At 33.5% G+C, this 27,967-nt stretch overlaps 1 protein-coding gene across 2 annotated transcripts in view; it reads right to left on the bottom strand.

Annotated features, from left to right (window-relative positions):
• Positions 1–138: 138 nt before the first annotated feature.
• GPR137C (G protein-coupled receptor 137C) overlaps positions 139–27,967 on the bottom strand; it is a 65,598-nt gene continuing 37,769 nt past the window's right edge. The window contains exons 2-7 of one of the 2 annotated variants that reach the window (XM_045450971.1): positions 27,021–27,064; positions 25,067–25,295; positions 5,850–5,999; positions 4,536–4,661; positions 4,247–4,365; positions 139–2,989 (exon numbers count right to left, since the gene is read on the bottom strand). In XM_045450971.1, the coding sequence (XP_045306927.1) occupies positions 2,812–2,989; positions 4,247–4,365; positions 4,536–4,661; positions 5,850–5,999; positions 25,067–25,295; positions 27,021–27,064 (846 nt within the window). In that variant the 3' untranslated portion in view covers positions 139–2,811. The remainder of the gene's footprint in view (positions 2,990–4,246; positions 4,366–4,535; positions 4,662–5,849; positions 6,000–25,066; positions 25,296–27,020; positions 27,065–27,967) is intronic. The other variant, XM_045450972.1, reaches the window with a different exon arrangement.

Below are 27,967 nucleotides of genomic sequence, written 5' to 3'. Positions count from 1 at the left end.
ATAAGCTCACGAACAGCAAACTATCATCTGTAATTCCTGATATTTTTCTCTTTTCTTTGGTAGCACCAGGGTTCTTATGCTTGTATGACAGAAGTCAGTGTCGTCAGTTGAGACATTTAAGAAAACCAGACCTCCAAATAAAAGCACAAACACTTTTATTTTTAACAGTAGTGTTTTGTTACAATTTAGTGAAACAAATAAATACATTCATTGGCCACAGCTATACTTTCACAACCAGTTTGAAACTGATTGTATAGCTGAGAAACACTGTTAAACAATAAAAAAGGCAGCTATGCATAAAAAAGCCACTTCAGCTATAAATTACATCTTTCATAAAACTACAACCAGCTACACTGAGTGGTAAGAGTTTCAAAATTAATGACCACCCAAATGAAACAATAAAAACAAGTACTGCTAATCACTGTAGAATTACACACTTAAGCAATGAAATTCACTGTTCTAATTAATGAACCAAAAAGGAAGGTTTGAAATTGTCATCATGTGCTTCAGTGCAGGATGAGCAGGGAATCGGTAGCCCTTTGATTTCATAAACAGCTCCTTCTTTCGAGACCAAACTTAAAGTGCTCCTAGTGCTTTGGAATTTTTAAGCAAAAATTGGGCCAGAAGCGTATCTTTCTTTGTCTTTGGTGATGTATTGTGGGAGATGTGTACAAGGGGACAAATGCAAGAATTCAGGTACCCTAAGTCAGTGATAAGAATAAATCTACAAATCTGAAATTTGGAAGAATCAACTAATGCCACTGAAAGAACCAAGATATTTTATCTGGATTTTTTTTTTTAAAGTAATCTTTGCTTATCTGGTCAAATAGGAACACTATGTAGGGAGACCTTAGAAAAAAATTTATCTTATTTACTTGGAACCTCAAGGATTAAAAGAGATAACACATCTTTTCAGATAGTTCTAGGTAATTAGATACTCAACATTATTAGGAAAATAAATAGTTGGCATTCTGAATAGAAATCTAAGAACTGAAGTTGTCATCAAAATATACCCGGTTAAGTGTATGTTATGTTGTCATGTAAATACCAAGGTTAACTTCTGTACTACAAATTTTTAAGTAATTTGGTTACAATCAGAGAATTTAAAACAGACCCAAAGTAACATTTGTCACTATAGGCTTATGCTTCTGATTGAGTTCAAAGTCATTTTGTATGATAAAAAGAAGAAATTTCTTTGGCTGTATACCAGCCTCCCAAAAGATCAAAAGCATTAAAAATTTCATTTATTCCTGTTATACTCTTATGAAATCACTGAATAAGCAATTTTTAAAACCTTGAAAGGTATTTTAAATGATAGTAGAAATAAAACATAACTTTCTAGTCAAAAGACAGAAAAGGACAGTTGTATTAGTTGCAGTTCTGAAGAAATAGATCAGCAGACAACTGTATGTAGCTAGTTGTCTTTAAGCACAATTGTGACAACTTCCCAATGTTGCCTGCTCCCTTGGCATCTTGAGGTATTCAGCATCTACTTCTTTCCATATAGATACTGGTAGAAAGTGCATTTTAAAATCCTTTATTACCTTAGCCTACCATATATATATATATATATATATATATTTTTAGATTTGGGATAGGACATTCAAGACAGTTTTAATATAATTCTAGAAGTCTTCCAATATTGTTAAACACTGGTTTTGTACTTACCTAGTTAGTACATCAGTTTTCTTACTTAGTCTAGTGCTGGAATTAATTTGAATTAAATTTAATCTGGCTTTGCCCATATACAAGATATAAAAATGGGAAAACTAAAGGAGGAATTATATGTCTTACAAAGTATTGCACTTGAGTTTACTGCAATAATGTATCATGACTTAATTTACCTGAGGACAATCCTGATTCAATAGGTACAATCAGCTGTATCTTGTTCAGCCAAATCAGATGCTTTTGAAAATGTATTCATGTTTTAACTTAGAATTGTACATTTTATGAATAATTCTTAAATGCATCTGTAAATGTGTTTAGTCCCAAGAAGTTTCTACCCAAATCTCCCTATGCAAAAATCACTATTGCTTTCTTGAAGAGCCATGCTTAAACTACTATAATATATCTTAATCATACAAAATGATCACTTGACCAATTCTACTCAAAGTAGCCACATCATTTTCACCGGTATACTTTCTTCTTGAAGAAATGACTGTGGCTTTCCAAAGAACACTGCTGGTCATCATTGTAAAGGATTACTACTGTCATTTAAAAAAAATGATGGAATAATTTTGGTTGGTATTTAACAATCATGCTTAAAAGAACTATCTTCAGTGATCACATATTTTTAAGTAGATTTTTAAAAAGAATGGTACATTGTTATACCTTAATCCTGCACACTGTTCACACCGTAAAATTTTTATTGGGTAAGAATTCCACATAGAATATACCACTGAATATACAGGCTTTGATTTTCATAGGGAAATTGCCTCCTAAATAGGTGTACAATATAATATCCTAGTGTGAACCCTAGAGTGTGACTTTGGGGACTGCAGTGTACTCTTTCAGAACAAAGATAAAAGTGCAAATATGCAAATATGCATTTGATGTTCCAAAGTCAGGATGTTTGCAGCCATCAAGTGCCTTAAGATCTAATCCTTCTTTTCTCCCACTCCAAACTTTCCATTTTATTTCATTTTGCTATGAAGAAGTCAAAAGTAACAGGTGTGTTCTCTGCTGAACCACATTTCCAGGCTGTGTTTTCAGTTGCAACAGATAATGGAATGTTTATGTAGATGGCATTTAAACACATCGAATACACACGTTCATGAGAAACAATGGAAGAATCACGGCTCGGTAATGCTGTCAGTTTTGTGGTGTTACATACAAGCTATGGTGATTGCTCATATCTAAATTGCTACAAGTAAAGAGCAAAGGAGCAGTGTCTGTCATAGGTCCATTCAGGTGGGGAGAGACTGTATAGCTGTTGCTGCCACACCCAGTCATGGTGCCATACCAGCCCAAACCTTGCGAATTTGATAAACTGCAACAAGAAAAGGCAAAAAAGTGATAGGAGTGTGATCAGGATGTAAGTCACATTGGCATTTTTAGTGTTCAATGAATTTCATAAAACAGTATTCAAATATTGAGTATATTCTTTGCCAATTAATATGATGGCTTTCTACAAAATGGAATGACTTTTATCTAATATCCTTGATTTTATATCACATATTACAAAAGAATAAATACGTCAGAATTAGAACTTGATTATCAGATGATAATATAGTGCTGTTTATTATGGACTAGGCTCTTGTAAGACATGTTTCTGTGTATATACATGAAGTAATGTATACACACACATACCTTATTTAATTTTTACAACAATCCTATTAGATAAATTCTATTATCCCTATTTTATAGGTGAAAAACAGGCTGAAAAAAAACAGGTTAAGTAAATTGTCCAGATGAAATGAGGATTACAGAAAATGTTATATCAAGCTCAAAGTATTATGGAGGTATGCTTTTAGCTTTTCACTTTGCCCTGATACACAGCTAATGGTATGGAGTTGCAGTGATTTTAGAGTAAGAAGGACACAAGAAGATTTCCTATAGCATCCAAGATTCCCAAAAGGTTAATCTAGGGTTTTCCTGTGGGCTTCGAATAGCACTATAGATAAGGAAACATATACATCACTCTAATTGTATTCCTTCCCTACTTACTAACTTCTGCCAGCTTTGAAGCAACATGGGATCCTGAAATAAGATGGTACCATTTTACTCCCAAAGGCATTTCTCAAATAAAGGTAACATTAGAGTCAGATGATAGTTTTTTATAGTATAGGTTCCACTATAAGTGTAGCATCTACTGCTCTAAGGTCTGGTTTAAATGATCTTATTTATTGACGTATATCACCAAATCAGTTTTTACATATTTGGGTCAAAGCTTAGGTTTGTTCTTGGGGCGCCTCGATGGCTCACTTGGTTAAGCCTCCGACTTCGGCTCAGGTTATGATCTCACAGTTCAGGCTCAGGTCATGATCTCACAGTTCCTGAGTTTGAGCCCCACGTCGGGTTCTGTGCTGACAGCTCAGAGCCTGGAGCCTGCTTCGGATTCTGGGTCTCCGTCTCTCACTCTCTGCCCCTCCCCTACTCATGCTCTCTCTCTCTCTCCCAAAAATCAATAAACATTAAAAAATGTTTAAAAAGCTTAGGTTTGTTCCTTTTCAATGTATTCAGTACTAGCCCTGAAGCTTCAGTTTGTTCCTTTTCGATGTATTCAGTGCTCGTCCCGAACACCTACCTTCCTTCTCTCGAACCTCCCAGTCTTGGCAGGTCATCATCACTATCATATCGTCTTGGGTTGTCGAAAAAGTAAGCTCTGGAACTGTAATTGTGACTATTTATCATGCCAGCAGGTGCCTGTGAACAAAATATTAACATATGAAGATTTACTTTCCAACTAAGAAAGAAGGATGAGATCTAGAATGCTTTTAATCTTAAACTTTGACAAAAATAGAAAATCAATATAAATGTTCCATTGTTTTTAAAGATAAGGGCAACAGGCATTGGGGAATCTTATGATGTCATACCAAATTCTGGTTTAGTCTCTGCGCCCGGAAAAAGAGTACCACAGACCATGCTGGGACATGTTCCCACAGAAAGAGGACCATTCCAAATACTACATACTCTTCTCCACTCACATCTTCTAGATGAGCCTGTAAACAGAGTGTGACAGAGCAATGTTTAAGTCTGTCTGATGTGTAAGCAGTCACCCTCCACAATTAACTTGCGTCAGGTAGGGTAATTGAAAACACATCAACCACAGGCACATAAATCTCCAATTTTCCATATTTTGTGGTTTCATATCCTTTAAAGGATGTAAAAATGTGCTTTGATGTTGAGTAGAATAAAAAGCTATTTTTCAATGCATCAATTTATGAAAATATTTTTAACATATGGATAAAATGGAGTGATCTCGTTTTTTGGCCCCAAAGTCTGAAGAGAGTTATAAAAGAGACTACTCATTCTAACTACTCCATGGGCAACATAATAGCACTTACTGAGTTACACCTGTAGAGAAATGTCACATATCAAATTGTTCAGCTCCACTGCTATTTAAAAATATGTCTTTGGGCCTAAACTTCGTATTGAGTTTGCTTATCCTACTAGATGTTGGGAGAGAGAAATGGCAAAAGGAGTGAAGAGATTCTGCCATCTGGAACCACATACGAAAATTCCTTTTCTTTAGAATGATAACTGAAATTCTTATAAAATGGTATTCCAGAATGTCTTCAATTCAGTACAAAGTTAAGTTAATGTAAACATATGACAGGTAGCTATGTCAAATTGCACTTTTAGGTAGGGGATGGAGAGTGCTGGGAGGTTAAATATAGAGTACTGGGAATTATTGGAGCAAATACCTGGACACCCAAGGAACTATGAGTGCTCTCCCATTAACATGACTGATGATACTAGATTTTCAAAAAAGTCATTATTTAAACAAACTGAACCACATATTTAGATTATATGTAGGTCTTGGGTTTGAGAGAATAACTTTTATCCTAACAAGTTAAAGATACATTCACTAGCTAATGACAGACAATCCATTTATCTAGAGGTATTTAAACACTGTCCTTGAAAAAAATTAGCAAGATAGGTTTATGAACAGTAGGTTTATGTCACTAGTAGTATTATTTGCAAAAAGAAAAGAAAATATTCTGACGAATGATTTTAAGTGACACGTGTAAATGAGGATTTTTATACATAAAGCTTTAAGTCTGATTACTGTTAGTAGCTAGAGATTCCATAAAAGTGTTTGTAAGTCAAACACTTAAAATGTTCTCTTAGTTAAGGCTAACTTCCTTATTAAATTATTAGATTAGCAATACATGGTAGCTACTTACCTTATCTGAAAGATTATCCCAGCCATAGTTAAATGGACTTTCTAATGTATCCTGAGATATGGTGATCACCACCAAATTGTAACATGCTCTTGAAGAGTAGAGGAGAATGACTACAGAGCCTACAACAACAGTCTGGCACAGAGACATACCCTAAAAGAAATAAAACTCATCATCATGACATTGCACATTTGTCATGACAGGCTGTTCATACACATACAACATGGTCACCTCTTGCAATGCACTTTCAGAAAACACTGAGTGAGCACCTGTTGAAACAAACTCTTGATTATCCTGCTTTATGATTCCTATTCTTAGAACCACTTGGGTTTAAATTACCCTATTAATACAGATAAATTATTTGCCAACTTGCCCAATGGTAGCTGGAGGAAGATTTTGTCCTGCCAAGGTTACCTTACTCCCTTAAGTAATATGAAGAAATAAGTTGGCAAAATTGATATTAATCAGAGAGGTAGTTTAGTCCTAATGAGAAGAGTATGGAAATAGAAGCATTATTCCATTTCATACACTTGGTTTCTAATGAGATACAAAATTAGAATAGAAATACAGCTCTTATGTTATTTGCTTCATTCTATTAGAGAGCTGATGTTAGTTAATCCCTATTGATGTCATTATGTTGACGACAAAATGATGTAGGCACTCAAATGCACTTTTGAATCAATAACATTTTAATATCGAGGCTTCCATTGTTTCCCCAAATAGAAAACTCTTATAATTTAGTACTCACAATTTAGTACTCACATCCAATGGAGTTGCAGGGATTCTTAACCTGGGGTCTGTATTTCAATACAATTGGTTTCCTTTGTAATCCTATTTATATTATGCATTAAAAACATTATTCTGATGTTTTGTCCCCCTCATGAGAGACTCTTAAATATGAAGAAGAGGGTTATTGGAGCGGTTGTGGGAGGGGGGATGGGCTAATTGGGTAAGGGACACTAAGGAATCTACTCCTGAAATCATTGTTGCACTATATGCTAACTAATTTGGATGTAAATTAAAAAAAAATAAAATTAAAAAAAATATATTCACGCCGAAAAAAAACCCCAAAAAACCAAAACATTATTCTGAGAAGTGACACAACTGCCAAAAAGATCCACTGCATTGTAGCTGTCCCATTCGGTTTCTGTGTATAGATAACAAGCATCTGCCTAGGATATCATGCCCCTAAATTTACATATTGAAATAGTTGTTAATTACTTTCCTTTTATTTCCTCTTTATATTAAGGACACTTACATTGAGTTTTTGGTTATATGTGTAGGTAGATTAAAATAATCTATTAATTTCAGGATAGAAAAAAAATTACTAAAAGTACTTATTAGAGGAGCACCTGGGTGGCTCACTCGGTTGAGCGTCCGACTTCGGCTCAGGTCATGATCTCACGGTCCGTGAGTTCGAGCCCCGCGTGGGGCTCTGTGCTGACAGCTCAGAGCCTGGAGCCTGTTTCCGATTCTGTGTCTCCCTCTCTCTCTGCCCCTCCCCCGTTCATGCTCTGTCTCTCTGTCTCAAAAATAAATAAACGTTAAAGAAAAAAAAAAGTACTTATTAGAGGGGTGCCTGGGTGGCTCAGTCCGTTGAGCATCCAACTCTTGATTTTGGCTGAGGTCACAATCTCAGTTCATGGGTTTGAGCCCTGCCTCAGGCTCTGCACTGACAGCAAGGAGCCTGCTTGGGATTCTCTCTCTCCCCTCTCTCTCTGCCCCTCTCCCATGTGCATGTGTGCCCTCTCTCTCTCTCTCTCTCTCTCTCAAAAATAAATAAATAAACTAAAAAAAAAAAACCTTATTAGAAGCGTGCACTGGGTTTGGTAGGATTGAGAACCATTATTATAACTGACTTCTTTATAAGAACAACACATTTTAGAGGTATATAAGAAGAAGGAGAACTAAAAGATAAAAGATACCTTGAAAGATGTTGAGGGTACCCTCTTATTTTTTAAATTTTTTATTTATTTTTGAGAGATAGAAAGAGAGAGCACACGCAAGCAAGCAGGTGAGCGGCAGAGAGAGAGGGAGACACAGAATCCAAAGCAGGCTCCAGGCTCTGAGCTATCAGCCCAGAGCCCAACATGGGGCTCAAACTCACAAAATGGGAGATCATGACCTGAGCCCATGTCGGACACTTAACCGACTGAGCCATCCAGGTGGTGAGAGTACTCTTTTGACCTACCTCATTATCATAACAAAAAGTATGCGTGAAAACAAGTAAAACCCTAACAAGATTAAAATTTTCTAAAATCAAGGCTAAAATTTTCTACAGTGTACATTTTTATTTTTGTGAATACCTAAAAAAGTTGTTAATAAAAAAGCTAATCTAGGGGTGCCTGAGAGGCTCAGTTGGTTAAGCATCCGACTTCTGCTCAGGTTGTGATTTCAGGGTTTGTGGGTTCCAGCCCCGTGTCAGGCTCTGTGCTGACAGCTCAGAGCCTGGATCCTGCTTCGGATTCTGTCTCCCTCTCTCTCTGCCCCTCCCCTGCCTATGCCTTGTCTCTCTCTCTCTTCAAAATATAAAAAAAAAAAAAAAAAAAAATTAAACAGAAGCTAATCTAAAGCCAATCCAGAACCAATTTTAAAAGTACTATAGTATTAAAGAAACATTAGATAACAAGAAGTTAGAATGTTGTAAGCACTGCCATCCTTGAAAATAATCCTAAGTAACTTTCTGGAGAAATAAAATGACTACTAAAAGACATAATATGGAGATATTTTGCTTATACTTGTAAATACTATAAAAGCCAAAAAAAAAAAAAAAAGGTTGTGAGAAAAGTTAGCAAAGAGTCAATAACACTGAGGCAATTAATAAAACAAAATTACAGCTAGATTACATATATATAACAATGAAAGAAGCTCACTGATTTAGAAAGCAAAGTAAGATTCTTCCTGCAAAACACAGGATTACAAAACAAAACAGAAAAATGGATTCAGCAACATGGAAGCTGTTGTCAAAAAGTTAAAGAAAATCTTTCTAAAATGAATGGAGTCAATAACAGACAATTCCACTCAGAAGCAATCCTCAAGGTATTATTCTCCCTTCTTCCATCTCTAACATCTACACCACTTTTTTTAGAAATTCCATACCAGACAAGGAAAGAAGAGTCACACCTCACTTCAGTATGCATATTATTAACACATTGGTATGCATGTCATTAGCTAGAGTTCAATATTTGTTTACAGGTATTTTTAAAATGTAGATATGCAGAAACTTCAAATTACCATTCACTAAGTTTTGACAAATGTATACACCAGTGTAACCCACATTTCTACCAAAATAGAGAGCATTACCATCACTCCAGAAAGTTCCCTCACACCCTTTCCCCATCAGCCAAACCCTCAGATGTATACACTCTCCTGCTTCTGTTTTTGCCACACCTTAGTTCTGAACTTCATATAAAGAGGACCATAGAATATGAACTCTTTTGTAGGCTTCATTTACTCAGCATAATGTTTTGTGCTTCACCCATGTTGTTGGATGTTTTAGTAATTCTATGGTCTTTGTATTGCTGAGGTGGATAATTAGAATGACTAACTGGCCCTGATTTGCTTAAGAGTTTCCTAGTTTTAGCACTGAAAGTCCCAGAAAAATTCTCAGTCCCAGAGAAACCAGGATAGTTAATCACACTAATTCCACTTAATAATTATATGAGATTGTTTATATGACAGTTTTTTCTGTTGATGGATAGTTTCTATAAATATTCTTATATACATCTTTCTGTGGACATATGTTTTCACTTCTTTGGGGTAAATACCTAAGAATGGAATTACTGGGTGGTATGGTTGGTATAAATTCAGCTGTATAAGAAATTGCCTGATCTCTTTCCAAAATGGATGTATAATTTTATACTTCCAACAAAGTATGAGAGTTCCAGTTGCTCTACATCCTAGACAACATTAGGGGTTTTCAATCTTTTTAATTTTAGCCATGCTGATGGTTGTGTGGTAGTAACTCATTTTTGTTTTAATTTGCATTTCATGAAGACTAATGACATTTTGTTTATTGGCCATTTGTATATCTTCTTTGTGAAAAATCTATTCATATCATTGTCCACTTCTAAATTCGGTTGTCTTTTTTTTTTATTATTGAGTTGTAAGAGATCTCTATATATGCTGGAAATGAGTCCTTTGTCAGAGATATGCAAATATTTTCTTGAAGTCTGTGGCTTGCTTTTGCATTTTATTAGTCTTTTCTTTGGATGAGAAATTTAAAATTTAATTAAGTCTAATTCGTCAATCTATTCCTTCTGATTACTCTATGACCTAAGAAATCTTTGCCTATGCCCAAGTTGTAAAGATACTTTTTAGTGTTTATTTTCAGAAGTTTTAGAATTTTTTCATTTACATTTAGGTCTATCATCCATTTTGAAATATTTTTATGTGCGTATAGTATGAGATGGAGTTGGGCTTCATTTTGTTTCATATGGATATCCAGTTTTTCCAACCTCATTAGCTAAAAAGGTTTCCTTTTCCATTTGGATTGCTTTAGCACCTTGGTCAAAAATCAAAAGACCTTATATGTGTGGATTGATTTCTAGGCTTTCTATTCTGTTCCATTGATCTGTTTGCCTCTTTTATGCCAGTAGCACAGTGTTTTAATTATTGTAGCTGTATCCTAAATTTCAAAGCCATGTAGTGTAAGTCCCCTGCTTTTTCAGTGTTTCTTTCTGCATTGTTCAATACAATAGCCATTAGCCACATTTGGTTATTTACACTTAAATTAAATTAAATTAAATTAAATTAAATTAATTAAATGATCAGATCCTCTGTCACAATAGCTACTTTTCAAGTGCTCAATAGTCACATATGGCTAGCTACCATACTGAACAATGCAGGTATAGAATACTTTCATCATAGTACAGAGTTTTATTAGAATGCACCATTTTATTTTATTTTTTTTTAATTTTTTTTTCAACGTTTATTTATTTTTTTGGGACAGAGAGAGACAGAGCATGAACGGGGGAGGGGCAGAGAGAGAGGGAGACACAGAATCGGAAACAGGCTCCAGGCTCTGAGCCATCAGCCCAGAGCCCGACGCGGGGCTCGAACTCACGGACCGCGAGATCGTGACCTGGCTGAAGTCGGTCGCTTAACCGACTGCGCCACCCAGGCACCCCTAGAATGCACCATTTTAAATGTATTTTTAGGTCCTTTGCGTTTCCATATAAGTTTTAGAATAAAATTGCCAAATTCTATTTTTAAAAACCACGTTGTAGAATTATGATTAGGATCGCTTTGAATCTGTAAATCATTTTGGGAAGAATTGCCATCTTAACAATACTGCATCTTCTAATCCATGAACAATAGTCTTCATTGATTTATAGTCTTCTTTAATTTCTCTCAGTAATATTTTGTAGTTTTAAGTACAGAGATATTGCTTGTTTTTTTTTGGAAAATTTGTTCTTTTTTTTTTTAAGTTTATTTATTTATTTTGAGAGAGAACATGAGTGTGAGCGCGGGAGGGGCAGAGAGAAAAGGAGAGAGAGAAACTCAAGCAGGCTCCATGCTGTCGGCATAGAGCCTGATGCAGGGCTCAATCTCATGAATCATGAGATCATGACCTGAGCAGAAATCAAAAGTTAGATGCTTAACCAACTAAGCCACCCAGGTGCCTTGGAAATTTTGTTCCTAAGTATTTTGTTTTTTGATGCTAACATAAATGTGACTTGAATTTTATCTTCTAATTGACTGCTCTTGGTATATATAAAAACAATAATTTTGCATTTTGACCTTGTATCCTGAGAACTTGCTAAATTCACTCATGAATTCTAGTAGTTATTTAGCAGACTCTTTAAGATGCTCTACAAAAGCAATTCTGTTAAGTACAGACAGTTTTACTTTTTTATTTCCAATTTTATACTTTTTGTTTCTTGTTTTCTTGGAATATTGAATAGAAATGGTGAGAATGGGCGTTCTTTCTTTGTTTCCAATCCTAGGAGCAAAACAATACTTTAAGTATGATATTGATGGAAGGTTTTTTATAGATGCTTTTTATCAGATAGAGGATTATTTCTTGTATACCCTATTAGCTGAGAGTTCCATGTTTTTTTTAAGTCATGGAGGGTGCTGAATTTTATCAAATGTTTTTTATACATCTATTCAAATTATTACATATTTATTTTTTCCCTTTGTTCTCCTAATGAGTGAATTAAACTGATTTGATTTTCAATGTGAAACCAATGTTGCATTCCTGGGATAAACTCTTCTTGGTTACAATATCTTTTCCTTTTTACATATTGCTTAGATTCTGAGTCTTTAAGTATTGTAGCTTTTATGTGCTTTGTAATACCTTTGTCAAGTTTGGTATCACAGTAATGCTGTCCTTATAAAATATGTTGGAAAGAGTTCTTTCCTTTTATATTTTCAAAAGAGTTTAGTATTGGTATTAATTTATCTTTAAAGATTTGATAAAATTAACCAGTGAAACCATCTTGGCCTAGAGTTTTCTTTGACGGGAATTTCTGATAACAAATCAATTTTTTTTTAATAAATATAGGGCAATTCAGAACTAATATTTTATCTTCTACCAATTTGTTACATTGTATTTTTAAAGCAATCTGTCCATTTCCTCTAAGTTGTCAATTTACTCACAAAAAGCTGTTCATAATATTCCTTCATTTTTCTTTTAATGCCTGTTAAGATCTACAGTGATATTCTCTCTTTCATTCATGATATTGGGAATTTGTATCTTCACTCTGCTTGTTTCCGTACATAAAATTTGTTCATCTATTCACAGAATTCACTTTTGGCTTTAATTTTTCTATTGTTTATTTTCTGTTTCACTGATTTCTATTCTTATCTTTATTATCTCAGTCCCTCAGTCCTTCTACTTGCTTTGGACATACTTCTTTTTTTTTTTTTTTTTTTAACTTTGTCCTAGTTTCCCCCATAGTTTCTAAGGTGAAATCTTAGGCCATAGTTTTATATCTTTCTTCCATTCTAATATAGCATTTAAAGATATATTTTTCTCTTCAAGCACTATTTTAGCAGTATCCCACAAATTTTGCTGTATTGTATTTTGTTATCCTTCCATATGAAATGTTTTCTAATTTCCCTTGTGATTTCTTCCTTTTCTTATGGGTTATTTAGAATTATGTTATAATTTTTAAATATTTGGATTTTTTTTAGATATCATATCATTACTGATATTTAATTGCATTATGCTAGAAAACATTCTTTGATTCCAATTCTTTTGAATGTATTGATATTTTTATTATGGTGCCTTGTATGGTTTATTTTGATGACAATTTCCACGCTCAATTGAAAGGAATGTGTACCCTCCAGTTACTGAGAGTCAGTTAGCTCAAGGGTGTTGGTAGTGCTGTTCAGATTTTTTGTACTGACTGTTTTATCAATTGTTGGGGGTGGGGCAATAAAATCTCCAACTATAATTGTACAAATTCCCCCCTTTTATTTCTCACTATTTTGGTAAATCTTTTTTTCTGCTTTATTTCCTACTATTTTTGGCTTCATGTACCCATTTATAATTTTTATGTCTTTCTGATGAAATATACCTTTTATATTTGCTAATATTCTTTGCTTCCTGATGAAAGGTATCTTTTTATATCTGGTAATACTTGGTTTTTAGATCTATCTTATCTGATATTAAAGGGACTTCTTATGCTTACTGAATGCATAGTATATTATAGTTTCCACTTATTTATTTTTGACATATCTTTTTTTTTATATTTAAAGTGCCATTTTGACCATCTCTATTTTTTAATGGGAATGTTTAGTCCATTAACATTTAATATAATTGGTGATATGTTTGGATTTAAATCTTACATTTTACTATTTGTTTTCTGTTTGCTTCTGCTTGTGTTTTGCTGCTGGTGTTTGTTTTTCCTCTATCTATTATTTCCTGTGTTTTTTTTGGGTTAATTGAATATTTTTTTAGGATTACATTTTAACTTATCTATTGGATTTTTAACTATACTTTTCCAGTTTTTGTTTTGTCTTGTTTTCACTTTAAGTGGTTGCTCTAGGGTAGCAGTTCTTAAAGTGTGGTCCAGGGACCTTAAAGATCAAAATCAAACTGATAAAAAAAATACTAAGATGTTATTTACTTATTGTACTCTAATTCTCTTTTGGATGTACAGCAGAGTTATCTAGAGGCTACATGATAAGGGATGATGTCGACACTTTGTATGCATGTATATTCTTGTGTTTTATAGAACTCCTGATATAATAGAATTAGGGTATAAATATGTGCATTTTCAGAGATGAACTCAGACTGTTTTCCTACTTTTACTGGCTTCTTACTAGGTTTCTTTGGTTATACCTGCTGAAACTCCATTATCATCCAGTAAGTAGTTATTTTGAAATCCTTGTACCTCCATGGAAATACAATAAGAATTGGTATACCTGAAAGATTTGTTTTACAATATTTAAGAACTTTCTTCAAAAACTTTAAAAAATTTAAAATTTGATATTAAACTCATATTAAAAATTAATCATATTTTACTCTAAAATGAAAACATATTTTTTTTAATATTTAAGAATGGATTATTGTCTCAGGAATAGGAAATTATTTTTTTTAATGGATACAGAGTTTCACTATGGGATAATGAAATGTTCTTGAGATAGATAGCAATGGTTGTACAACAATATGAATGTACTTAATGCCACTGAACTATACACTTAAAAATGATTAAATGGTAAAATTTATGTTATATATATTTTACCACAATAAAAAATATCTTTAACATACAACTTCCCTGTTTATCTCTAAGATGCTGAGAAAGAGGAAAGTGATTAGAACTCTCTGACTCAATAAAGTAAGGAAACTACCTCAAAGGAACTGTATGAAACTGATTTCTTGTTTTGTTTTATCAAATAAAATGTAATGAAAAGTATCTTTCAATAGGCTTTACAAACGTTAATAATTTATCTTGTTGTGTCTTCTATGACAGAACATTTCTGAATAATATTAAGGCCCAAGTTAGGCTGCAGCGTCATTTTGAGACCAGAGTTTAAAAGCAAGAGGAATTGAAATTTAAATGCAGATGTGGTGAGCACTTTAAACACTAAAAATTGTTTTTATAACTTTCCAAATTAGAAATGAAAACACCATTCAAATATTTACAGGCTATGTTACTATATTGCACTCGCTGAGAAAGCACACACAGTAGCTGAGAAACCAGTAAAGCCTTACACAGTGGACAGTACTGAATGCCTGCCGGATGGGAAGTCCATTCAATAAATTATGGCATTGCCATTTTCCAATAGTACAGAAATTAACTGATTTGAAGATTTAACTGAAAACAAAGATTTAATATCTTATCTATAGATTTCTATTTTTGTCTTGTAAATGATTGAACTTGATGAAGCAGGACTAATTTTGTTTGTAATAATCCAGTGTGAGCATCAACTAATCATCCAGAAAGGTATTCTTTTATGTCAATGTCTGAGAAGAAACATAAGTGGCACTGAAATATCCAAAGTGTTGAAAACTCTTCTGATTTTTTATCCTGGGTCAACTGTGTTGATATGTTCACTAATGGTACAAAAGCAATGGTAGGGAAAACTTCTGGGCCTTAGTACAAAGCAAGGCAGTGGCCCCAAACTGTATTGTATTCTTTACTACTATGAGTTCCTGATTAAAAAAGAAAGTCAGTGTCACTTAAGAATATCCTTGATGAAGCAATGAAAATATTTATTATCAACCTAAAGTATGTGTCTGTTTAAAATTCTGTGTGATGAGGGGTGCCTATGGCTTAGTTGGTTAGGCATCTGACTCTTGATCTCAGCTCAGGTCATGATCTCATGGTTTGTGAGATCAAGCCCCATGTTGGGCTCTGCCTTGATGGTGTGGAGCCTGCTTGGAATTTTCTCTCCCTTCCTCCCTCACCACCCCTCCCCAACTCATGCTTGCTCTCACTCTCTCAAAAATAAATAAATAAACTTAAAAAAAATTCTGCGTGATGACATGAGACATGCACTTAAAGCAATTCTGCTGCATACTGAAGTATAGTGGTAGTCTTGAGCAAAAGCATAAACTAGACTTTTTCATGGAACACCATTTTTTACTCAACAGACAACTATGGAAGACAAACAATGCTTATTCATACTTGGTTACCAGGAATATATATTTTTAAAAATAAGTGAAATTATCCTGTCACTTCAAAGAAAATATCTGACACTATTGTCAATGGTGAAATATAAATTTTCTAATGAAAATTAGAATTTTTGAGAACTTGTAAACTCTTATGTCCATGATAAGACTGGCATGGCAGCTTCTAAAAACTTAAACACTTTTCTGATGACATTGGAGGCAATATTAATAAATGTGATTTTGAATACTGTCCAATGAAATGTATCATCATTTTGAAGATCTTGACCACTCTCTTCCAATGATCAATGCATGATGTTACACAATCATTCAAAGTGTAAGATAGACCAATAGTAGTACAGAAAGTTCACTAATATGGTTTTAGATTCTGCATGGCAACTAACCTTCAAGAAACCTCCACTTCAGATTTTTGGTGTAGTATTAAAGAAGAATATCCACAATTATCTGAAAAGGTTTTAAAATTCTCCTCCATTTTCCAACTACATATATGTGTGAGGATGGATTTTCTTCATATACTTCAACCTAAATGACATATCACAACAGATTGAATGCAGAAGCAAACATGAAAATCCAGCTGTCTTCCATTAAGTCAGAAATTAAAGAGATCTGCAAAATGTAAAACAATGTCGATCTTCTAATTTATTTTTGTTTTGGAAAATACAATTAGTTTTCATAAAAACATGTTATTCATGTTAACATAATGGATAATATATTATTGTTATTTTAAATGAATTAAGAAATGAATATTTTTAGAATTTCTCAATTTTTATTTCTAATAATGTATATATAGATGGATATAACACTAGATATTGGAGTCCTCAATAATTCTCAGAGGTCTAATCGGGTCTTGAGACCAAAAAGTTTGAGAACCACTACTCTAAAGATTATGATATATATCCTTAACTTCCATGGTATAATAGTTAACATCATACCACTTTGACATAAAATGTAAGAACTTTGCAACATTATGGGTATATTTATCCCCTGTCCTTTACACTATAGTTGCTATCACTGTTATATATACTATAGAGAGAATTATTTATCTACATATGTAAGCCTCACATTGTAAGTTTTGCTTTGCACATATTTCTTTTTTAGAAATTAAGAAATCATATTTACCCAAATATTTACTATTTCTTGTGTTCTTCATTCCTTCCTGAAGAGATGAAATTCAAGTTTACTTTATTTCCCTTTAGGCTGTAGAATTTTCTTAACATTTCTTCTAGTGCAGGTCTGTTGGTAACTAACCCTCTTAGTTCTATTGGAAGATTTTTTATTTCTTCATCATTCTTTAAGAATATTTTAATTGGATAGAGATTTCAGAGCTGATAACATTTTCCCTTCAGCATGTTGAAGATGTCGTTTCTATGTCTTCCGGACTCCTTTATTTCTGATGAGAAGTGAGTGATCATTTGAATCAATGTTCCCTTATGTATGCGTCATTTTTCTCTGCTCTCAAGATTTCCTTTTTATTTTTGGTTTTAAGTACTTCGACTATAATGAACCTATGTGACACTTTCTTTATATTTATCCTGATTGGGGTTGCTGAGCTGTAAATTTATGTCTTTCATCAAAAATTGGAAAATTTCAGTCATTATTTCTTCAAATATTTTTTCCAAAATAATTTTCTCCCTCTTTTCCTTTTCCACTTATGCATACTTAGGTCCCAAGATTCTGTTCATTTTATTATCATCTTTCCCCTACTCTCCTCTGTGCTTCAAATTGGATACTTTCTGCTGATTTATTGATTTTTTTTCTTCTTTCATCTTCAATCTGCTGTTAAGCCCAACTGGTGACTTTTTAATTTAAATATTGTATTTTTTAATTCTAGAAATTCTTTTTATAGTTTTTAGTTCTCCTGAGTTTTCCTATTTATTTATCAAAGTGTATTTTCCTTTACATACTTAAGCATAATATAAAATCTTTGTCTGATATAGCCAACCCCTACATCATCTGGAAGGGGGGATTGCCTCCAAAGATTGCTTTTTGAGTTTTACCTTTTGCCTTTTAAGTATGACTTATATTTTTCCTGTTTCTTCATATATCTAGTAATCTTGGATTGTGCTCTGCCCCTTGTGAGTGACATGTTTTAGAGAGTCTGGATTCTGTTATATTCTTCTAAAAAGCATTGATTTTTCTCTTTTCCTTTTTTTTTTCCAAGCAAAAACTAATGTGGTTAGACTCAAATCCCAAACTGTCTTCCATGTATAGAGAGCAACTGAAATATCAGCTCAATTCCTTTCTTCTTAATTGTGCTGCTTGAATTCTGCCTTGCTCACATGCAGTTCAGGTATCAGATAAAAATTTGGCAGAATTTATCATCAGAATTTGGGGCTTCCTCTATCTGGCTGTCTTCTTCCTGAAATTTCCCACTCATTTTCCATCTGTGGTAGTTACTTGAATTTTGTCTTCTGATTCTTCAAGCAAGTTAAACAGAGGTTTTCTCTTCTAGTTTTGGCTGCCCCGTGGATGAGAACTTCCCTCAGGTTAGAAGCTGTAAAAAACAGGAAACTCACTCAGTGTTATTTCCTTCTTCTAAGTGGTTGCTCTCCAGTGCCTTCAGTGCTTTTTATATTTTGTCCAGAATTTATCATTGCTATCTGTGGAAGGTTTGTCCAATAGAAGCTACTTAGCCATTACCAGAAGCAGAATCTTACAGATATTTTTGGAAAACATCTCACAAATGCTACTTCCATTTTGAGAATAAAATACCAAACTAAGGATCAAAAGTAAGAAAACAAAGTAGTCTCAATTAGTAAATTAAAAAATAAACAGTTGACCCTTGAACAACAGGTTTGAACTGCTGAACTGTTTGAACAGGTTGGAGTCTACTATCCACAGATTTTTTGACAAATACTGTACAGTACTGTAAATATGTTTTCTCTTCCTTATGATTTACCTAATAACATTTTCTTTCCTCTAGCTTCCTTTACTGTAAGAATACAGTATATAATACACACAGTATACACAGTGTGTGTTAATTGACTGTTTCTATTATTGGGAAGGCTTTCAGTCAACTGTAGGCTATTAGTAGTTAAACTTTGGAGGAGTCAGTGTGTCAACTGTACTTCAATTAAAAAAAACCCAAAGACATTAAAAGAAGTTTTGGGGGAGTCAAAGCTATACGTGGATTTTAAATTGTGTAATGGGTCAGTGCCTCTAGTCCCTCTGTTGTTCAAGGGTCAACTGTATTTCGATAATTATAAAATTTAAACAGGTTCAAAAAGGTTCATGCTTCCAAGACAATGAAATTAGATCTCTGACTCCTATGGATTTTTAAAAATGTGACAAGTGTGTGGTGGGTCTGCTCAGCAAAAGAAGAGGAAATAAGACTTGGGGTATAAGAACTGGAGTAACAAAGGCAGCCAAGTGCCACAGCTTAAGACGGATGGAGTAAATCCTCATAATTCAAGAGAGAAATTATAGCAAAGTATTGGGAAGATGGCAATCATACCTATTACAGAGGAAGGTGCAGTCTCTATTTCTCTACCCATCATCCTCCAAAGTCTGGTTACATAATATTTTAGGGTGATGGAAAAAGACACTGATAGTATTTTAGTCTATTTCTTTAATTATGGCTTAAATTACCATAAATCACTGCTTTGGTCTTATAGGATCAGCTAGTCTGCATGAAAGATCAGAAATATCAGTCTGGGTGGCTCAGTTGGTTGAGTGTCTGACTCTTGACTTCAGCTCACGTCATGAGCTCATTGTTCATGAGTTCCAGCCCCACACTGGGCTCTGTGTTGATAGTGCGGAGCCTGTTTGGGATTCTCTCTCTCTCTTTCTCTCTCTCTCTCTCTCTGCCCCTCCCCCACTTGCTCTCTATCTCTTTCTCTCAAAAAAAAAAAAAATCAGTCTAATTGAATGTTACTGTGTCTCTGTAAGATGCTGATGCTGTTTTCCATTTTAATACATTAAATTAATATGGATAAAAGGTTAAGTGAACATTGGACAGAAAGGTTTACATAATAATTAAAACTGTTAGGAATTCAGGAGAGAGAGAGAGGCAGAGAGAGAGAGAGAGAATGCATTATTTGCACATGGCCCACTGGGCTAGGAGACAAGCTGATCTTAAGTATCAGACGATTATACCCTTTACACTTTTATCAGATATAAAATTGTGCATGTCCCTGACCAGAGATATAAACCTAATAGCTTAACTTTTATTCCTACCCTGCCTTTGAGTGTTCTCTTATACAGATAATCCCAACCTGTCATTACAGGGACTAAGCATCTACATTGGCTTAAATCTTTTTGTGTAGATAAGTTATTTTGTCCATTATGTTCTATATTGTTATAAATATTACTATTTTTTTCTGAAGTTGGAAGGAATATTAGAATAAAAATAATTTTATCAGTATGCATTTTAATGTTAATAGTTATGTGTAATTTTGAGAAAAAATAAATAAATTCAAATATACCACAGAAATCATACAAATGAAGTCAAGGCAAACAGCAATAAAAAAAACTTAATGGGAGAAATAGACCAATAGTAACATGCAATCATGTCAATAAATACAAACTGTTTGTTTATCGTAGAAAAGGTTTGTAAAAAACAATCAAAATAATTCTATATTTTGTCCAAGTTAATGAGACACATTTGAAATGTTAGCAATAGATAAAAAGTTAAAAGCATTGTCTATCATGAGCATGCAAATAAGAGAAAATTGAAATTGTAATAAAAGTTACAGTAGATCACAGAACAAAAATGCCTATGATTAAAAATGCCATTACATAATTTCAATAATATTTGTTCTAAAGATTTTAAAGAAAAGTTAGTTAAATATTAGATGAAATGTCACCTATTAAGAGACTTCAACCCTTATTGAAATCCATGCGAAATGGTACATAAAGAAAGTGGAGTCGAGTAAAATTAAAATATTTAAAAGAGAAACTCAGTTTTTCAGTGATTCTTATTCTTTTTTTTGGATCAATGTTCCTTTTGAGAATCTGATTACATGTATAGCACCCCTCTCCAGATAAATTTTGCCAACTATTTCAGGTATTCAAGAACTTTTTGAAGTTACGTTACCATCCTTTAGTACATGTTAGGATCATAATAGCTAACATTCTCAAGCACTTCCCAAGTGCTAGGCATTATATTAAGCACTTTATATGAAATTTCATTTAATCCTTATAACCACCTTAGAAGGTACTACTCTTATCTTCATAACAACCTATAAGATCAACACTATCATTATTTTCATTTTACAGATCAGCTGAATGAAACTTAGAGATACTGTTACTTGTCCAATGCCATATGGCCAATAACAGAAGAGATGGGATTTATTGCCTTATCTCTTTGATCTCAGGTTTCCAGCTCTCTCTCTCTCTCTCTCTCTCTCTCTTTTTAAGACAGAGAAAGAGTGTGAGCAGGGGAGGGGTAAACGGAGAGGGAGAGAATCTTAAGCAGGCTCCACCCTCAGTGTGGAGACCTACCCAAATGAGGCTCCACGTGGGGCTGGATCCCAGGTTCCTGGGATCGTTACCTGAGGTACAATCAAAAGTCAGATGTACCACCAACGGAGCCACCCAGGTGCCCAATCAGGTTTCTAGCTCTTAATCACTATGATATGTTGCCTCTCAGTAAGGCCTTTCCAAATTAATTAAAAATTGATATATCTGAAAAAAGAGATACAAACATATCCAACAGTATATCCAATGCCATTTTTATGTTAATTTATTTATTTATACCACCCTCATTACAAAAGAGAATTTGAAGTAGTTACAGAGACACAAACAAAATAAAAAATATATAAGAATGTGTGTCTGGTGGTGGTGGGGGAATAAGAAAGTAAAATAAAACTAGAGGTAGAGCCAGAACCAAAGTGGATATCATAAGGTCATCTATGATTGATATAGAGGTAAACCACATATTTGCCTCTGAATGGCATAGTGGCCAGAGAAAAGAAGGACTTAATCAATACTGTTTTACCTGGGACTGAACTGGAGAAAAATATCTTTTCTGGGGAACGCTGTATAGATAATATCCTCAACATTATACAATAGTGACTTTTAAGATAAATGTTTCTTACATATTTCTTGATATAGATCAAAGTATAGGTCAGAACAGACAATTCTATCCATGATACAATGAAGTCTGAGTACAAAACATCTGGACTGGGTTGAGGATAAAATGTGGAATAGCTATGGAGATGAACAAACAAGAAATCCTTCAGGTCATTTTTTTGGCAATTAAGCTTTTAAATTTAACAGTTGAGACTTTATTTCAAGAAACTGGAGTACAGAAATTATATATTGTTTAGGCTGAAATGCATACACAGTCAAGCAGAGGGTAAAACTGATAACTTCTTAAGGAAGTTAGGGGACCTGAATAAGATAGATGTATGAATTTTAGACTTTCCATCAAAGTAAGTTGAAGGAAGACCTATATGTAAAGACAGTATCTAATTCACATTGATATATGAATATGTAATGTTGAAGACATGGCTTAAACTCAAATAGAAAATTTTCTTTTTTTTTTGTTAAATAAGAATGTTCGTACAATATAACAAGATTATGGAAAGCTGCCAAAGCAGTACTTGAGAAAACATGTTGCTCTAAATATCTTATTAGTTTACAAAATAATAAATCTCGTATCTATATAAGAACACAGACAAAGAACAAAGTAAAAACCTTAATTATGTAAGAAAGTCAAAAATTGGAAGAGCAGAAACAAACTATTCAAATCGACAATAACCTAATATTTAAAAACCCAGTTAGAGTTGCTACTTTGAAAAAGAGAACCAATACACAGCATTGTTCTAGCTGCTAAAAGAATTTAAAATTTTTTTTAAAAAGAGAATCCAGGTAGTTATTTCTAAATTTTATTTTGGAGGGGTGCCTGGGTGGCTCAGTCGGTTAAGCATCTGACTTCAGCTCAGGTCATGATCTCACAGCTCATGGGTTCGAGCCCCGCGTCAGGCTCTGTGCCAACAGCTCAGAGCCTGGAGCCTGCTTCAGATTCTGTGTCCCTCTCTCTCTGCCCCTCCCCAGTTCATGCTCTGTCTCTCTCTGTCTCTCAAAAATAAATAAACATTAAAAAAATTAAATTTTGTTTTGGAGATGAAGGGGAAAGAATCAAATCAAGTTCATAAAAAGGAGAAACATTAGAGTTATGCCTTCAAAGTTTGGTAAGATGAGGACAAACAGTAATAGAGCAGTGGGTGGGGGAGAGACATTCCTGGAAAATGAAACAGCCTAAAGATATAGAGACAGGAAAGAATATTGTGTGCCATTTAGAAATAAGGTAGGTAAGATTTTGTTGAAACAAATTATGTAAGATATCATTATCAATGAATATTTAGAAGAAGGAAGGAAGAATAAAAAGAAAAACAAAGGATCCAAGTCTGAGCTTTTAAGGAAATGTTCTTAGGGATAGTAGGAAACAGGGTCAGTTTAAAAGGGAAAGAGGCAGATGCTTAGCTGATATTTGTGGACTAAATAAAAGAAACGGCTATTACTGTCCAGAAGTCAAAAAATAAAAATGAGCCTAGTGATTTACAAGGAGAATGTGAAAGCAAGAGGCTGTACTCTTTGAATAAATAAGTTTATAATCAACTTAGGAAGACCAAGAACTATGTAACAGTACAATGTAATACAAAAGATCTATTATGTTTACCTTTAAAGTTATGTATTTAAGCATTTCCCTCTGTAATGTTCTTAGAGAATTCTGAATCCATGCGCCTGTTAAATGTAAAACTTCTAAAATAATAATAAAAAAATGAATACCTTTCATATCATAGTTAGGGGATGTCTGAAATAATTCTGGAGAAGTTATCAGATGAGCTTTTCTTCTTAGATTGGCAACTTTACTTATATTCAGAGAAACATTTATTTCAAAGCAAGTAAAACCAAACTTTAAAAGTTGTTAAATATCCAGAAAAGAAGCCATGTAAGTTCAACCAAATCTATTTATGCTTTATCACTAGACAAGCACAGGTCTGAATGTTATGGTGATGTTATTACATTAAGTGAAGATGCTGTTGCTACACCAAAAGATTATGTACTGTAACAGTGACAGTATTATTTTTAACACTTAAACTGAAGCTAGAATGAGCTAAAACATTTAAATTTCTGAGCTAACCTTTTATACAATTAAACCTTTAATTGATACAATAGTTTCCTAGGTAAGATTAATACTTTTGAAAGTCTCTCTCTTTGCATATATTTTTATTTTTATCCTGCATTCTGATACATGTTTAAAAAGTAAAATTAAAGTCTGTACCTAAATTTAAAGGGCAAGTTGATACATTGAATTAAAGCACCTTAACTTACTAGGATTATATAATGGATAACAACAATATAGAAATCTAAGTATATTTCAGAGAACTCTTCTGTTAAAGACACTATCTTGCTTATCTTCAGTGAACAGGTAATGATGCCTAATTAAAACAGGCTTGTGTGTATGTGTAAACCATACCCCTAAATCCACACATCTATACCCCACATCCAGTATCAAATATACACTGTGATGACTGATTCACTGCTCAACCATGCTGTCGATTAGTGGTAGAAACTTCTATAGTTCTTTGTTAATAGGTTAGCATTTGGCTTCTGTTTGCTGATCCAAATAAAAAGTATAAGGAAAGGCAGAAGCAAAGCATTTATAAATTTAATTACATGATTAGCTGTTTCAAAATCATAGGGTCTTCACATTATGGGGTGAAGTAACATTTTCTAAATCTTTATACGCAAATAAACACCAGTTTAGAAGTATAGCATCTTAACATTGCTAACTCAAATGTATGCAGACATAATCTGGTAAACTGTTTAATGGCAATACTGCCACCCTTACTGATGAAATCTTAAATTGTTAATGTGGCTTTATATATTAGACCATTTGTCATACATTCATGTAAATTCTGGTCTATTTCGTTTATCCTACAATGTAGAGGGTATAAGTCACAGAAAATATAGTATGCTCAATGTAAACGTTTTAAAAAATTGTTATTTAGTAAGGGCCAAGTTATGAATGCACTTTAATATCTTGTGACCATTCTTTCAAGCTCAAAAATGTACCTTACATTCAGAATACTCTTTAAAAAAAACATAGGCTTTCCATTAAAACATGCTTCATAGGATGAGGATTTGAAGTTATATTTTCAAGCATAAATTTAAGAAACATACTTACCTTTGATTCGAGGTAGACATTTGCTGATGACATTTTTGTAATTTTGCATATGTAACTAACTAAAGAGATGGCACAAAGAATAAACAGGCTATCATTAATTAATGCTCGAACAAACACCGTCCACTTCAATTGATTTTCTGGGACATCTCCATGGACTAGCACTGCACAAGTCAAGTTCACCACTAAAAAAAGAAGGCTTGCCAATATGAAGCCCAAATGCAACAGAATTCTGAAAGGAAAAAATAAATTTATTAGATATCTATATACTAATGAGAGATTAGATTTAATTCTGAATTAGTTGTGTTATTTTAGGTACAATAACTCCTTCAGTATAAAATCTTTATGATTTAATTAAATACAAATTAAATAATCACTCAGAGTTACTTGAGATATCTTTGCTATTATAAAATTAGTATCTAAACCTTTTAAAAATGGCATTAGATTTTAAAACATTAACTTAAAAATAATGTCACGTGGACTTGAATTCAGTTGCCTCTACCAGGAAGAATAATACAAGATTATTTTAACACTAATTCAAGGAATCCTGCCTTTTTCATTTTTATAACTACTAACCATATTTTCATTGACCTTTTCATTCTAGGAATTACCAGGTTTTTATAATTTGCCTGGAAAGTTAATACACTCTATCTAAATGTAAATTGATCACTAATATTAATTTTAAGAGGTTGAGGGAAATGTGCTTTAAATAATGTTCAATTCTTATGAGCTTCTGATTATCCATAGCAAACATCATTTTCAAACATGGCTAAAGAAGAACATAGGGACAGTATATGTGGCATTTCAATACTTTGGCTTCTTATAAAGTTGCATATTTACTATGCATACAGAGGAACTCTGAGAATGAAATGCTCAACTGTATCCTTGGGGTGCCTGGGCTCAGTGGGTTAGGCATCTGACTTCAGCTAAGGTCATAATCTTGCCATTCATGAGTTTGAGCACCACGTCGGGCTCTGTGCTGATGGCTCAGAGCCTGGAGCCTGCTTCAGATTCTGTCTCCCTCTCTCTCTGCCCTTCCCCTGCTTGTGCTCTCTCTCTCTCTCTCTCTCTCTCTCAAAAATAAACATTAAAAAAAGAAAAAGAAACGCTCACCTATATCTCGTAAAGAAAAATTAGACCACCACATAAAAACTCTTCATGTAAGGTATGGCTACCTGTATTAAGTAGCTGTGACAGCTCTCTATATGAAAGTAATCCCAGTTCAAATACATTTATAACCCAAATTAAGATGAGCCAGAAATTTATTCAGCATCTTAATATCTTTTATTTTGGATCATTTTCAACACTGGGAATCATAAAATGTTGTCTGCCTTTGGAAATAGTTTAAAAGAGGTTAATTGAAGGTAATGTGTAATCTGTCACAAGCAATCCTTTGTTAAGTGTACAAAGTACAAAAATTTTAGTTTGAGAAGTTTAGATCTTAATATTATCTCAGATTAAATAATAAAAATAATAATATTAACTTGAAACCCAAAATGGACCTTGAAATTGTCCCTATGTCCAGAGGATTGTAATAGTTTAGGAAGCCAAAATATAGAGGTTGAATAGCCAATGAATTAGCGGGAGAATTGGTCTGAAACCCACGTCTCCTAACTCCCCAGTTTAGCACTCTCATTTTTGACATTAATCAATACCGAAACATTCCTTATTTCATGGAACACGCTTGCCCCAAAAAGTATAATCTAACTTTAATATGTGTAGGCTCTATGAAACTATATCTGACATCTAAAGCATGACAGTAGCAGAACAGTAAAAACAGGTGTTAGGCAGCAATATGGCTGAGGGGAGAACTGTAGAATCCGCAATTCACTTCTGCTGTGCTAATCTAACCACTGGACTTCCTATAAAACTGTTACAGCACCCTCAACTACCATGACCTTCTACTTTGAGAAGTCTATTGTGAAAAAAATTAGATCTTGCTACTCACGAAACTTACTTGTGTTTGTCAAGTTCAGTGGCACATCTGACTTTACATATAACCTATAAAAAGAGTATAGAAAGGTTTTTGAAAATGTGTAATACAGTATTCTTAAATTTGTTTTGACTTTGTGTTTCAAAGTGATAAACTACAAATAATAATATGTTACAAAAAATAATAGTTAAATAAACTCAAATGTTAACATTTGAACTACCATGAAGCAAAAACAAGCAGGTTTCCAAAGGCTTAAAACAGTAATAATTTTCTTTGTCCCAAATTTAAATTTCTATCTTTAAAATTTTAAACAGAATGAACTCAGTTTAAACATTTATTGAACTTTTATTGTGAGCCAGACATTGTGCTGGATAGCTTGCCACCTTTTCTAAACTTCATTATATTACTCACATTTTGTCTTAAAATGGAACTACTTACTTAAATATGAATATGACTGAATATTTTCCAAAGATTTTTTTCCCCTAAGATGAAATGAAGTAGCAAAAGGAAACAAGGGACCAAAAAATGAACACAAAGAGAATGCACAGACTACTTTAATGCACCATTAATACAGAATACTTTGATGCATTTAATACATCAATTCACAGACTACTTTAGAGAAATTATGTACTTGAAGTAGAAAGACTAGTTATAAGACTATTGAAATAGGGTATGAACTTTGGGGGCATGGAAGGAAAGAGGCAAGCATAAAGCATTATAAACAAAAACAGTATATGTACTCAATAACTTATTACATTCATTCAAGCATTTATTGAGCACACATTTTGAAAGGTGCTGTGGTTCATAAATATAGTAACTGTTTCTGCTCTCAAGGAGCTCAGTGTATTGAAGAAATAGATAAACCATTTATTTTAACATATTGCGATGTCCATGCAAAAGATGCTATCACAACATCTAGGAAGGGAGGAAGACTAATTCAGTCCAAGAAGAGGTAAGAGGTGAGGAGAAAG

The sequence above is a fragment of the Leopardus geoffroyi genome, chromosome B3, assembly GCF_018350155.1.
Source record: "Leopardus geoffroyi isolate Oge1 chromosome B3, O.geoffroyi_Oge1_pat1.0, whole genome shotgun sequence".
NCBI lineage: Eukaryota > Metazoa > Chordata > Mammalia > Carnivora > Felidae > Leopardus > Leopardus geoffroyi.
This window is presented reverse-complemented; position numbering and strand designations above follow the sequence as displayed.